This window comes from Strigops habroptila, chromosome Z (genome assembly GCF_004027225.2).
Source record: "Strigops habroptila isolate Jane chromosome Z, bStrHab1.2.pri, whole genome shotgun sequence".
NCBI classification, from domain to species: Eukaryota; Metazoa; Chordata; class Aves; order Psittaciformes; family Psittacidae; genus Strigops; species Strigops habroptila.
Genome location: NC_044302.2, coordinates 40,272,412 through 40,285,223, shown reverse-complemented (window position 1 = coordinate 40,285,223; position 12,812 = coordinate 40,272,412). Strand labels below are relative to the sequence as shown.

Here is a 12,812-nt window from a genome sequence, read left to right as displayed (position 1 = left end):
TGAAGTTTGAGGTAATTTATATTCAGATACTTGAATAGATATGAAAGCCTCTCATACATAATTTGTTTTCTGAAGAATGTATTGTTGAGTTTTTCTTTCCTTAATATCTTTAAGTTACTTGGTGCAATTCTGAAAGTTGGTAATGGAAAACTGTTTGGAACTGTTGCTTTATTTTGATGCTATGTGATAGTAAGCAGCTTCTTTACACCTTAAATTTTCTTTCATTAGTGGTGCTGTCTGCAACGTGCTTCTGACTTGCTGTAAGGATAATGTTTGTCGTATCTGGGCAGAGACTTTGTTACCCAATGACAGTCTATTGTATGGTGGAGGATACAGCAATTGGAGTGAAGCAGCAAACTTCACAAATAACTTCAAGAGAAATACTTCAAGTAAGGAAAAAGTGCAAAATGCCTTAGAGGTAAGAAGTGAAATTGAATGATGAGAATACATACATGTACACACATGCAATTTTAGCCAGGATTGTAATTAGTAACTCACATGGAGCATGAGCTGAAGTCCTTTATACCATAGATGTGCATAGCGTGTTATAAAGCAGTGAATTTAATTGAAATCTTCCTTAAGAAGGTTAAGCTGACAGCCATCCTGCTGAGCTTTCAGATAGGAAGACGCACTGCTCTTACGTCCCTACTGCCCATTTTCCCCTGGTAACTGAAGCAAAGTGCTTTGCAGTATCTTGTTCAAAGAGCTAGGAACAGTCTGGAGCACATGCTATAGGTTATGTGAAACCCACTAATGAAGCTGCCTTAAAATATGTGTTAGGGGCTCATTTGCTACCTCAGAGAACATCCCACAACTTCAGTCTTCTGCAGCTGAAAGAGCAGTGATAAAATGGAGGGAAGACAGCCTCTGTTGCCATACTGCTGTAGTCCTCAAGTAGAGCAGACTGCTCACAAGCTGTATCTAAGGCAAATGATCCTTACCAGTTAATGTTTTCTAACCAATGCGAAGAGGGAGGAAGGTGAAACATTAGTGGTCTCCTAAAAAGCTATGTAGAGAGGACGTGAACATTGTGCTTTTATCTTAATACAGTGATGTATTTAGCATGTTTATGGTGCTTTCTTAGCATACGTGGTATCGATTAAAAAATACAACAGGTTGAAAGGCACAGTGCAGCAAAGAAAAATATTCAAAAGGGGGAGGGGAAAGGAAGTTGGAGACAGTTCTGTGTTCCTGTTGAAAATGAGAGATCAGAGCTAATAGTTACCGAAAAATGAGAAAAAACTTTTTCGCATGAGCATGCTGTGGAAGATGCAAATGACAGTAAGTGAAAAGGAATGCCAAGATGTACTACAGTACATCTTTAATACAAATTGTGTACCTTTTTGTGCCTTTTGGTGCCTGTGTAGATAACTACAGCACAATGGGTTTGAACTGGGCAGTATGTGGAGAGAGACTTTTTAATACTAGCATAGTCAATCTTAACAATGGAATATTACTTTTTCCTTGGAAACATGTATTTGCATAAAGGGAAGAAGATCTTAAAACTTGTTGGGCCCTTATGATGGGAGTGGAAATACTGATCTAATTGGATCCAAAGTACTGATCCAGGTTTTTTAGTCTTTGAAGTGAGATTCCTTAGATTTGCTGCTTTCTTTGTTCAGAATCTTAAATAAGCATGATATGCTTAAATAAGCATGTTTATGGAATGCAATAGTATTTTCTGTTTAAGTGTAAAAACTGGATGAACACTGTTTTCTCACTGAAATAATGAAGCAGTTACTATGTCAAGGTACTATATAGACCTTCATAAATGTATCTGAAGGCACTGGTATCTCCACTGCAGACACAACCCGAAAGGTCTGATTTTTGCTGGAAACTCCTCTGATGCTTTGAAGTAGCTTTTAAAATGAAAAAAATCATTCATTAGTACCTAGAAAACTACTTACAGCTGAAATCTGCTTTTTCTTTTTGAAAGGAATTTAAAATGACACCTTATTCTTCATGCAGTTAAACCTGAGGCACTTCCGACGAGGAAGGAGGAGGACAGGTGCTGTTGTAGCACATACTGGATATGCTCCACATCAGCGAAATGCCCACGAAGTTCACAGGAACATCCTTCCTCATGCAAATGCACTTTGTCATTTCCATATTGCTGCCAGTATCAATCCAGCCACAGGTGAGCAATGTGATAAATCCTTGCTAAAGGGTGAACTACAATTTCTGCTAGGTCTGTGTTGTCTGTGTAAGCTCAACAGTCTCAGATGTGTTTTTACTGTATTTACATGATCATGCAAAATTACTAGTATGTTGATTTAATTTAACGCATGAAAGGACCTTCTACAGTAATGAAGTGATTTGAATAAATTTCCTCTACAGTAATCCTGTCTTTCAGTTTTGCTTATCTTTAAGCTGAGATTCACAGTGGTCTGAGATGCAGAAGGCTGAGTATCTGTAACTGGAGTTACAAATTTACTAGGAATTTTGTGTCATAGTAGGAGCACACTGATAAATCAAAAATTTCCATGTTTCTTAAAATGAGTACCTGACCCAAAGTGTCTTAAGCAATCACATGCCTGTACTTCTGTATCTGAGCCAAGCAAAACATGCCTTCATCTTGTGTTCCATAAACTTTAATATTCTTTTGCACTCAAGGAATAGGTTGATAGGCGTTAAGGAATATCCCTCTAGTCACTAATATTTCTGTCTTCATAATCGTTTGGGTATGCTGAAAATGAAGTGCATGTCTGCTTATTGAAAAACTGAACAGATGCAATATCGAATGGCATTTTGTTAAGGTTTTACTGTTGTGATGTGATTTCCTGTGTCTAGACTTAATGAACAAATATGATGTAACTGTTTTCTTAAACTAGCTAAACTCTGTCTTACAGTATTTTTAAATTATTTTTTTGTTCCTGCTCACCCTTGTTTGAAAGGCCAATTTTGACCGAAAGGCATTCATGATTAGTTCACATTTGCAACTGTATAGCCTTTGGTATGATTAAAAAGAATCATTGGTTTCCATTACCATTTCTGGGCTAAGCAAGCTGTAAACACTTTCTCCTGTAAGAATAGAGTTACTCTTCACCTTTCTTAGTATTGGTTCATGTTTCTGTTAACAGATGTGGCTAGAGTCACATCTAGCCTTTGAGAAAGAAACCTGCAGTTTTGTGCTGTCCGGTCTATGTTTTTACATAATAGCTAAATAAACTTCAATTTTGCTTTTAATAGTCTTTGCCATATAAATGCCCAACAGCAAACTCACAGACATTTTCGAAAAGAATGGTAAAAGTTTTCTCCTAGATGTCAACACTTGTCTTCAGCCTTTTAATCTTGTATTCCTTCTGGTGTTACCTGTATTAATATTATCTATCTTGATGCTTCGTCTTTAACTCTAGATAGGAGGATAAAAGGTTGTTTTTTAATGCGTAACCTCTGTTCTAAGTAACTTTGATATATTAAATCTTAATTTTTAGAAATATCTGTTTTCCCTTACAGTCAAGTCCTTAAGTACCTCAGTCTAACCAGATTCTCTCAGTAGTCCTTTTAGTTTGCCCTTTTGAAATTAAATTTTATCTGAAAATCTAATTGTATTTTATTTAATTTAAGCCAAATTGGTTTATGCTCTCTCACTTGAAAATTTGCCCATATTACAACAGACTACTCGATAAGAACTGAGGTCAAAGCAGCTTTATCTCTCATTCACTTCAGAAGAAAAATAATGTGATCATATATAAGAATAAATGTCTAATTTTTATTTGGTTTGTGTTCTGTTGCTCATTTTGAAACTCAGTTTCTTATAGCAACAAAATCCTTGAGACCTTCTTTTATACCAGAGTGTTACTTAAACTGTTATTCAGCTTAACGTGGAGTTCAATGAAAGGAATAAGCAGTGGTTGTTAGGACAAAATTATCTCTAGATGAATCCAGACAAAGTCATTGACTCCAAAGACCTTAAGTTTTCTGAGAAGAGTGTGATTTATGATGCAAAAAGAAATGCACTAAGAATTCTGTCCAGAGCTGAGGATCAGTTAGAATTTGGTAGTTTTGAGGTAGGAGTATGGGGAAAAACAAGTTATTTTTATTTTAGTGACCTTTTGATATATACTCAAAGTACATAGATTTATAATCCAATCTGAAAACTCATCTTTCCAGCTCATCATCTTACTCATGTTTACTGTAGCTTCATCTTCCAAAGAGATGTCAACAGAGTTCTTCCCTTCACATTCTGTTTTTGCCAAATGCATTATGACATTTTTGAGGCTGGTAGTGATTGGTCTCTTTAGGAAGACAGACTGTATTTCTTAAACAGTCCGTGCTCCTCTTGCCCCCTTCTCCTGCTACGTCCCCTTCCCGCAACAAAATTGCTGCTAGTCCTGGTGGTCTTCTATATTTGTGTTCTCAGTTATTTTCTTAGGCTAGACTGGAGGCTAAGTAATTCAAAGCCATCACTGTCTTTGAAAAAAAAACCTAAACGAACCAGGATTTGAGTAAAAAGTATTTTGTCTCCCAAGGCATGGAATTTTATGCTTCATAAATAGGGGCAGAAGGAAATAAGAAGATATATGAAGGCTTCTAGATGGGAATTAAATGCAGGTGGAGCTTTTGGCATGTTGTTGTATGGCTCATTTGAAGAAATTGCAATAAATCACCTAGCTGCTTTTTAGCCACATGTAACATGATGTTACTCTGCAGCAGTCTGATACTTGCTTCTGCACATAGTGTGTGATTATTGCTTTATTTTTCACGGCCACCTGGGATAACAACTAGCCTTACAGGGCAATGTCAAATAATAATGGAATAGGTAGGAATCAGAAATCCTGTCTTTATGTGATGGTGTGTTACAGAGGACATCATCTGGTCACTGTACTAGTTTTTGCTAGCGTAAGCCCTGTCGTATGTGGTCCTTGATTACAGTGTATACCTACTGCAGCCTCTGTTGTGTACTAAATGTTGTGAAATTGTGCTTTTATTATTTGGTTCATACTGAGCTGTAGTAGCAAAAAGTAAGGTAAATTAACCTGTATGACACTGTTAGATCATGAAAACCTAACAGTGCAGGGCCACAATGTAATCCCAATGTAAACATCCCAAAGAGCCTTCCTGTGGAACATTTCTTGTGGTAGCAGTCATGCAACTTAATACTGAAGGAAGATGATGTTGATGAAAGGAAAGACAAGTGGCAATGGTAGGGTTTCTGCTTAAAAAAGAATTCTCTAAAATTATTTTTTTGACCAAACTACTTGGTTTTCAAAAATGTCAACTTTTTTTTTTTTTTGGTAGATATTCCTCTCCTCCCTTCTATAACATCTCTGAGTCTTGGTGAAAATGAAGAAAAAAGTGGACCTTTTGTTGTGCACTGGCTGAACAATAAAGAACTTCATTTTACCTTATCCATGGAAGTATTTTTGCAACAACTTAAAAAAAGTTTTGAGCATCATTCCCCTGAGACTAACACTGAGGAATCTAGTCAAATGGATGGCAGATCAGAAGAAGGTAAAAGTCTTATCATACACAAACGGCTTTCAAGTTAGAAAGCAACTTGTTATGTAAGGATGCAGATTACAGTAACATTTGTGTTTCCTTCCCTCACACTAGAAGTACCCAAGTGACTTTAAAAATCTATAAGTTATTAATTCATTTATGGTTGTTCCTGAGATTTTGAGTTAATCATGCTGGAAACTGTATTATTTACTGAGGCTGGCATTCAAGCCTTTGCATGAAAGTATGCTATTTTAATATTAAGGAAGTAGGTACAACCTTAGAATTAACTTTTTTTTTTAATTAATGGACACCTAATTTAAATATCTTTAGTGTATAATATAATATGGAGATGACTGCTTTTGTTCTGCCTATGCATGCAAAAATTTGCATAAAATCGGGAAAAATAGAAGTATTGAAAAGCAATATAAACTGTTTTGGTTTCTTAGTCATTGACTGAGGTCCACTAGAGGATTTCTAGTTAAAACTTTAATTACTTTTAAATTGTGCTTGTGAGTGGCTTGTAAAGGCCCTGAAAGATGCTTCAATGCCTGAATAACATTGCTTGCTATACTTCTGCTTTTGAATATAATACTTACATATATGTCTTTGTGTGTTCTAGAAGTTAATGAAAATGCGGATGAACAAAAAGGAAACCAAGAAAAGAAGGAACTAGGTGATGAGAAAACTACTGCAAATTCAAGCTTTGTTCCTTTATCTTCTGCTGTTATTGATCATGAAATTGAAATACTACTTTCTGAATGGAGTAAAAATGCTGACATGCTCTTCAGTATACATCCTATGGATGGTTCACTGCTGGTATGGCATGTGGACTGGCTAGATGAATACCAGCCTGGCATGTTTCGCCAGGTGCAGGTACTTTATTTTTGCATCGATTATGCATCGCTGTCCAGTGAGAAGTATGATGAGAAAATAACTTACTCTTTCTCTTTTTCTTAAAATTCCAGGTGTCATTTGTCTCAAGAATTCCTGTTGCATTTCCGACAGGTGATGCAAACTCTCTTTGCAGAAGCATAGTGATGTATGCTTGTACCAAAAATGTTGACTTAGCTATTCAACAAGGCAAACAAAAGCCTCCTGGCCTTACACGATCTTCATCTATGCTTATCTCTTCTGGACACAGTAAATCCACCAACAGTTTAAAACTAAGTATCTTCACACCTAATGTTATGATGATTTCCAAACATGCAGATGGGTCATTGAACCAGTGGCTAGTGAGTTTTGCTGAGGAATCTGCTTTTTCAACTGTACTCAGTATTTCACATAAATCCCGATACTGTGGTCACCGTTTTCATCTTAATGACTTGGCTTGCCACTCAGTATTACCACTGCTGCTTACAACCTCACATCACAATGCTCTTATTTCACCAGATGTTGAGAATGCAAAACAGGCAAATGATTCTTTAAAGTCTCAGGAGTCACCAGTAAGATTTCAGAGTAGAGGCAATGCAAATGTAACATCCCAGGATCCCAATGCAGTTTACAGTGAACTTATTCTTTGGAGAGTTGACCCTGTTGGGCCGTTGTCCTTTTCTGGTGGAGTTTCTGAACTTGCTCGGATCAATTCTCTCCATGTTTCAGCTTTTTCTAATGTTGCATGGCTGCCCACACTTATACCCAGCTACTGCCTTGGTGAGTTCTATTTCCTGATTTATGCAGTGTTCTAGAATAAGAGCAATATAACCTTATAATGCTATTAAATAGATAATGTAGATATACTTGAATGTACTGGAAAAAATGTTAAGCAGGGTCCTTTATTTTGCAAATTTCCAAGCAGCTGATACTTGGAAATTGTTTATTTCTGTATGAAGAATTGCTGTGGTGTTCTACCTTCTTTTATGTATTTGATAGGAGCTAATACGGTAAAGTTCTTAGATGCTGGTGTACACTTCAGAGTGTGTATGCTTAAAAGCTGAGGTAGGTTTTGCTCTGGTGTGCAGATGGGATTCTCATTTCCCTTCGTACACTATAATTTGGTTGCTGAGCGTAGCATTAAACTTTGTAATTCTTGGCAGTGAACAGAAATTAACAAGAGAGAATTCAAGCGATAATTTTTCTTATGCTGCATTGTTTTCTTTCATAACATCAAAATTGCCCTTTACAAAAAAAAAAAAAAAAAAAAAGGGTAAGTTGGTGTTTGAATATTTGAGCACTTTTTGCATTCCTGTTTTTCAGGTGCATACTGTAATTCTCCAAGTGCCTGCTTTGTGGCTAGCGATGGACAGCATTTGAGATTATATCAAGCTGTAATAGATGCTAAGAAACTTTTGTGTGAGCTCTCCAATCCAGAAATTTCTGTAAGTGAAAAGCTGTCTCAGGTTTTTGGAGGTTGGAACCTTGTTCAGTAGCACTAGTTTCAGACTTGTTGGTAATTGACTAAACTGGCTGCTAAGGATTTCATGGATTATGGTAGTTTATTTCTGCTTGTAAAAACAGTACCTCTGAAACACTTGCAGTGTGAGGATTAATGACAGAGCAACAGACTCTGTATGCATGTCCATCCTAAGCAAAAGTTGAGACGACAAAGCAGTTTGGGGGAAGGACAACTCCTGATGTTCTCATCACCTTTCAGCCATTGAAACCAAATGTGGCTCTTGATAAAATTGGGAATGTTACCTGTGTCCTTGGTAGATTGCAAACAGTGTGTATTTAATGCTTTAGTTAACATTTGTTTAGTGATGTTGCACCTAGCTAGCACGCTATGCCACAAAAATGCACAAAACTGAGTTAACAAGACCACACCCTGACTCTTTTTGAATAGAAATATGTTGGTGAAGTTTTTAACATCGTAAGTCAGCAATCTACGGCTCGCCCGGGATGTATCATTGAACTGGATGCTATCACAGAGCTAGTAAGATCTTTTTCTGTACTCATTTTATACCATAATTGGCTTGTTTAAAGGGTATTAATAATAAAGGCTATACCTGTAACCCTCAATCAGGAAAAGATGAGGTATTTGAAAATTGATACTGACATAGTCTTGCTTTTGGTTTCATAGAACCTGTAAATGAAAAGAACGGGAGTAATCATGGTGCATTTTCTTGAGAAATTTTTCATTGATATGTACAAATTACTAAGTTAAAAGCTCCCATTTTAGACAGCTCCCATTTAGTATACTTCATGGTGTTCACTGCTTGTGTATGTTTTTACTTCTCTTAGCATGGCAGGAAAACACAGTTATTCCATGTTTTTCAAGAAGACTTCATTTTAAATAACCAGGAGAAGGAAATACCTGAAAAGAAGAGCTATTTCTCAGACTCTGGTAAAGAATTCTTTTTCTTAGAACACTGAAGACGAAGTATTATATTTTTTTCATTCCACAAAGGAAAAAGGACTTGTTATATAGCTTTCAGCCTTTTAAGGTCAAATACTCTACTTTGAGTTCTTTATATGCCAAAGGAGAAAATCTGGTCTAGTAAAACTCATGGGTGTTTCACTTCCTTTGAGTAATGTGCAACCAAATTTTAGATAAAGTAGCTTAAGTCATGAGATACCCATCATGTGCTGTATTAAGCATTCCACTGCTGATACTTTTCTTACGTGAGGGGGAAAGGACTTTAAATATGGATCCTGTAATTGTAGGGTATGACATAGACAAAGCTTATTGCATTCTTTCCGGATGGATGTTCATTCTTTGTATCAGCTAAATACTGCTCGTCAGGCCTTGTGTGGTACAACAAAATGCTTCAAAACACAACTATAAAATACAATCTAGGAATAGTGCGTGGATTTGTAGGTCTTAGGTCAGATCTGAATTGCTCTGGCATAAATTATCAGTTTTCCTTCGTGGTGAGGGTCAGTGGTAGTGTTATATGGACATGTCCATTTTGTTTTGTTTTGTTCAGTTCCAATAAAATAATGTGGAGAAAAGAGGTTGGAATAAAGTTTGTGATACTAAGTAACCTGTAATAGTGAAGGGAATGCTGAAAAAAAGGAAGCAGAGTTGTGCAAGTGTCAAAATGTTGCATAATAACTTGGTACACAATTTTTGTTAGAAGGGAGACACCTAGTGAAATACTACCTGAACTGTATATACATAGTAATCAATTCTGAATGATTTGGAGTAATGGCAATAATCTGTGAAAATGTAAACCCAACTCTTAGTAGAAGTCAGAATCACAAATGGGATGTTGAAAAATAGGGACAAACAGAGAAAAAAAAAGAAGTGTTACTCTGCAGCACAAATTTGTTGTACATTTGTATCTTCAGTATGAGATACAGAAAGGGCTTTAAGAGAAATATTGAAGCTATTTGGTCTTAGAAAAGGGCCACCGTATTCATCTGTATGTGTTCTAAATGTCTGCATGAGTTGCTGCTGTGTAAGGAATAGGGACCCTTTGAAAAACTGTAAACTCCAAGCATATTTGCATACGTTCTAATTTGAAAGCATTTTTTAGTATTTAAAGTTCTTAAGTTTTAAAGCCTCTTGCTCTTTCCTCTTTAAAATATTTAAGTAGTTAGCTCATGTTATTTTTTAAAAAAGAAGAAATTCACATTTTTCTGTAGTACTGTAAGCAACCCAATGTCAAACCCACAGGGAAAATACAGCTTATTCTTGATCTTGTTTTATGTAGATAGGTTTACTTCCTGCTAGGGAAGGAGAATGGCTGAGTGCACCCTCCAGAAATGGGCTCCTACTGATATTACAACTCATGTCATCTTTTCTTGGGGTGAAGCTATAGTAAATAGTCAGGAAGAGACATGGTACCTCTTGTGCATTCCAGACAATGTAGTTGGTCTGGCTGGGTTGTGATCAATTAAGCCTATCCATTGGACCACGCTGTGACTTTTCTGACTGTTGAAGTGACACTTCTGTAGATGTAACTTCTATACTTCTTATATGTTAAAGGCCAAACCTCTGTCTAGCTCACCATCTTAACTGTTACAGTTGCCAGTAACAGGTAGCTAAGAAACTGTAAGAGATGAGTATGTAAAAAGCAAAGGTGTAGAGCTGAAGAGTACAGTCTGGGATTTAACTTTAAACTTCAAAAAAAATATGTTGTCCTCTCTAAAAGATAAGACTGGCAATTTTTCATATGTGTACCTATAGTGGTTATTGCTTGTGATAAAATAGTGAGAAAACTAATAAAACGGAATTGGATGAGTCAGACCATTGTATTTCAGTAATAGTTTGCAGTACCTTAATGTGATTATTAGCCAGCAAAATTTAGTTCTGCTTTCTGGTGAATAATCTCTAAGATTTTTCTGTTTTGAATTTCATCAGGAAACCAGCAGAATGGATTCTCTGAAAAATTCTACTTAATTGTAATGGAGTATACTGAAAACCATTCATTGCTACATATGTGGCATTTACATCTGAAGTCAATTCCTGTCTCAGTAGGTAAGCCCTGTTTCCTGTGGTTTTCTTCAAAAAAAAAAAAAAAAAAAAAAAAAAAAAAAAAAAAGAGAAAAGTCACTCTCTCTTGGATATATATGCTATTCAGCATATTCTGAATTGTATTTCAGCTTTTTTAAAAGCAGCTCCAATTGTTCGATTACAAGCTTTCATCACTACCTATTCTTTCTTGATTACTACTTAATCTTCAGAATGCTGAAGCTTTTGAGTTGAGCCTCAACCCAAAGCTTGTTATTTTTTGTGTATCCTAAGGGCAAATACATTTATCTGGTTTTAATACAGCCTACAGTTCAGACTGTTTGCTTCTCAGAAATTTTTGTTCTGCAATTTTTGACTTTACACAGAAGTTCTAAATTGGACCATAGTCCGAAGTACCTAAACATCAGAGATACAATCACAGTTGAGAACAGTTTTGAAGTTCTGAGCTCCGCTAGTTCTCTTTCAGACTACCAAAGTACTTCAAAAATTACAAACCCTTTTAAGTAATCGAAGATACACTTTACTAGTTTTTGTTAATATTAAATATTTTAAGAAAACATAAATTGGGCATTCGCTACTTACCAGAGGAACCTGTTACAATGCACATTTCTGCATTAAAACCAGATTGGTATTTGTCTTACTATTGCTTCAGTTACTTTAAGCATTATTGCAATTACTTTGTAGGTTGGTGAGAAGATTAAAGATCCAAATTTTCTGATCTACTTATACAATGAGGGCATTACTGATAAGGATTTTCAACCAACCTGTCAGCAATTTTCATGTTCCAAATCCATAAAATGTGTACTTCAACTGCTGAATTTAATTAAAAAAATAATAAAGCATTTCTAACATGTAATCTGACATACTACATTTTAAGCAATATTAACAAAACTTTTCTGAAAAATACTTTTCTCCAATTTGTAAGGTAATACTTCGAAGTCTTCATTTAATTTTCTCTGGTGACAGGTATTTTGTGCTTCAAGAGCATTAATTTCAGTGGATCACCACACATAGAGCACTTTTGTCAGTAGTTTTGGTGGTTTTGGTTATAGTTTGGTTGGTTGAAGTCTGAGGAGTTAAAAGTTATAATTTCTCAGCTGTTCTAGAATTTCAGAAGTATTTAATCTGAGGTTTGCTAGTATTTCTCTTAAGTCTGACTGTTTAAAATTAACAATGCAAACTTTTTTAGATGAAAAGATAGATTCAAATACACTCGAATCAGCAACACAAACAGATGAAGTGTATTCTTCACCAGATCTAGAGAAGATCCAATCACCTTTCACTCAAAAGTATCAGGCCTGTAGAGCAAACCTTCAGAGCACCAGCTGGCTTACCCTGTCTTCCAAAATGGTATATAGTCAAAAGTTGAATTTGCCAGAAGGAGTCGAGATAATAAGTGTGAAGCCATCGGCAGGTTTGTAATGTTGTGTTTCTTCATTTGCGTGGCTTTTTTATTTTCTTAGAAATAAAATAAAGAATTCTTGCCTTTCTGACTTTGGTCTTAAAATTTTACCTAAAAATTGTTCTTAAAAGAAACAAAGTAATAGTCAGTTTGGTATTTCTTGTTGAAATTAAAATGCCTGTATGTGGATCCAAAAGGCTTGCTAAAACTTCCTCCTCTGACTTTAAATCTTGATACTGGAACTAATACTAAAATAAAGCTCTTATTTAAGGTATAATATTTATTTAATTCCAGATATTGTAATAAAAGGAATTATACAACCACAAATTTGGTTTTGCAGCCACTCATGAAATTTTTTGCAGGATCAATACTTTATTTATAAGGCTTCCACCAGTAGTCCAAAAAGTATAAAGATATATATATTTTATAAAGATTTTTAGATTTCTGAATAGGAAATGTTTGTTTGGGAGAGCTTATAGAGACCAATATTCAGGTTTAAATCATATAATTTGACTCCTCGCTAGAGCATGAAATAGTAAAGAGTGAAGGTTTCATAGTATTTTTTCACACTGTTTCCTTTGTGAGACCGTGCAAACAACCTTCTTTTTGAGGAAG

The 12,812-nt window shown here is 35.6% G+C and overlaps 1 protein-coding gene across 17 annotated transcripts in view; it reads left to right on the top strand.

Annotated features, from left to right (window-relative positions):
• DMXL1 (Dmx like 1) overlaps positions 1–12,812 on the top strand; it is an 81,022-nt gene that overhangs the window by 22,938 nt on the left and 45,272 nt on the right. For 9 of the 17 annotated variants that reach the window (XM_030470949.1, XM_030470946.1, XM_030470943.1 and 6 more), the window contains 10 exons: positions 229–418; positions 1,969–2,137; positions 5,242–5,454; positions 6,062–6,315; positions 6,408–7,092; positions 7,636–7,757; positions 8,222–8,311; positions 8,620–8,722; positions 10,685–10,801; positions 11,961–12,209. In XM_030470949.1, the coding sequence (XP_030326809.1) occupies positions 229–418; positions 1,969–2,137; positions 5,242–5,454; positions 6,062–6,315; positions 6,408–7,092; positions 7,636–7,757; positions 8,222–8,311; positions 8,620–8,722; positions 10,685–10,801; positions 11,961–12,209 (2,192 nt within the window). The remainder of the gene's footprint in view (positions 1–228; positions 419–1,968; positions 2,138–5,241; positions 5,455–6,061; positions 6,316–6,407; positions 7,093–7,635; positions 7,758–8,221; positions 8,312–8,619; positions 8,723–10,684; positions 10,802–11,960; positions 12,210–12,812) is intronic. The other 8 variants (XM_030470956.1, XM_030470947.1, XM_030470955.1 and 5 more) reach the window with 5 other exon arrangements.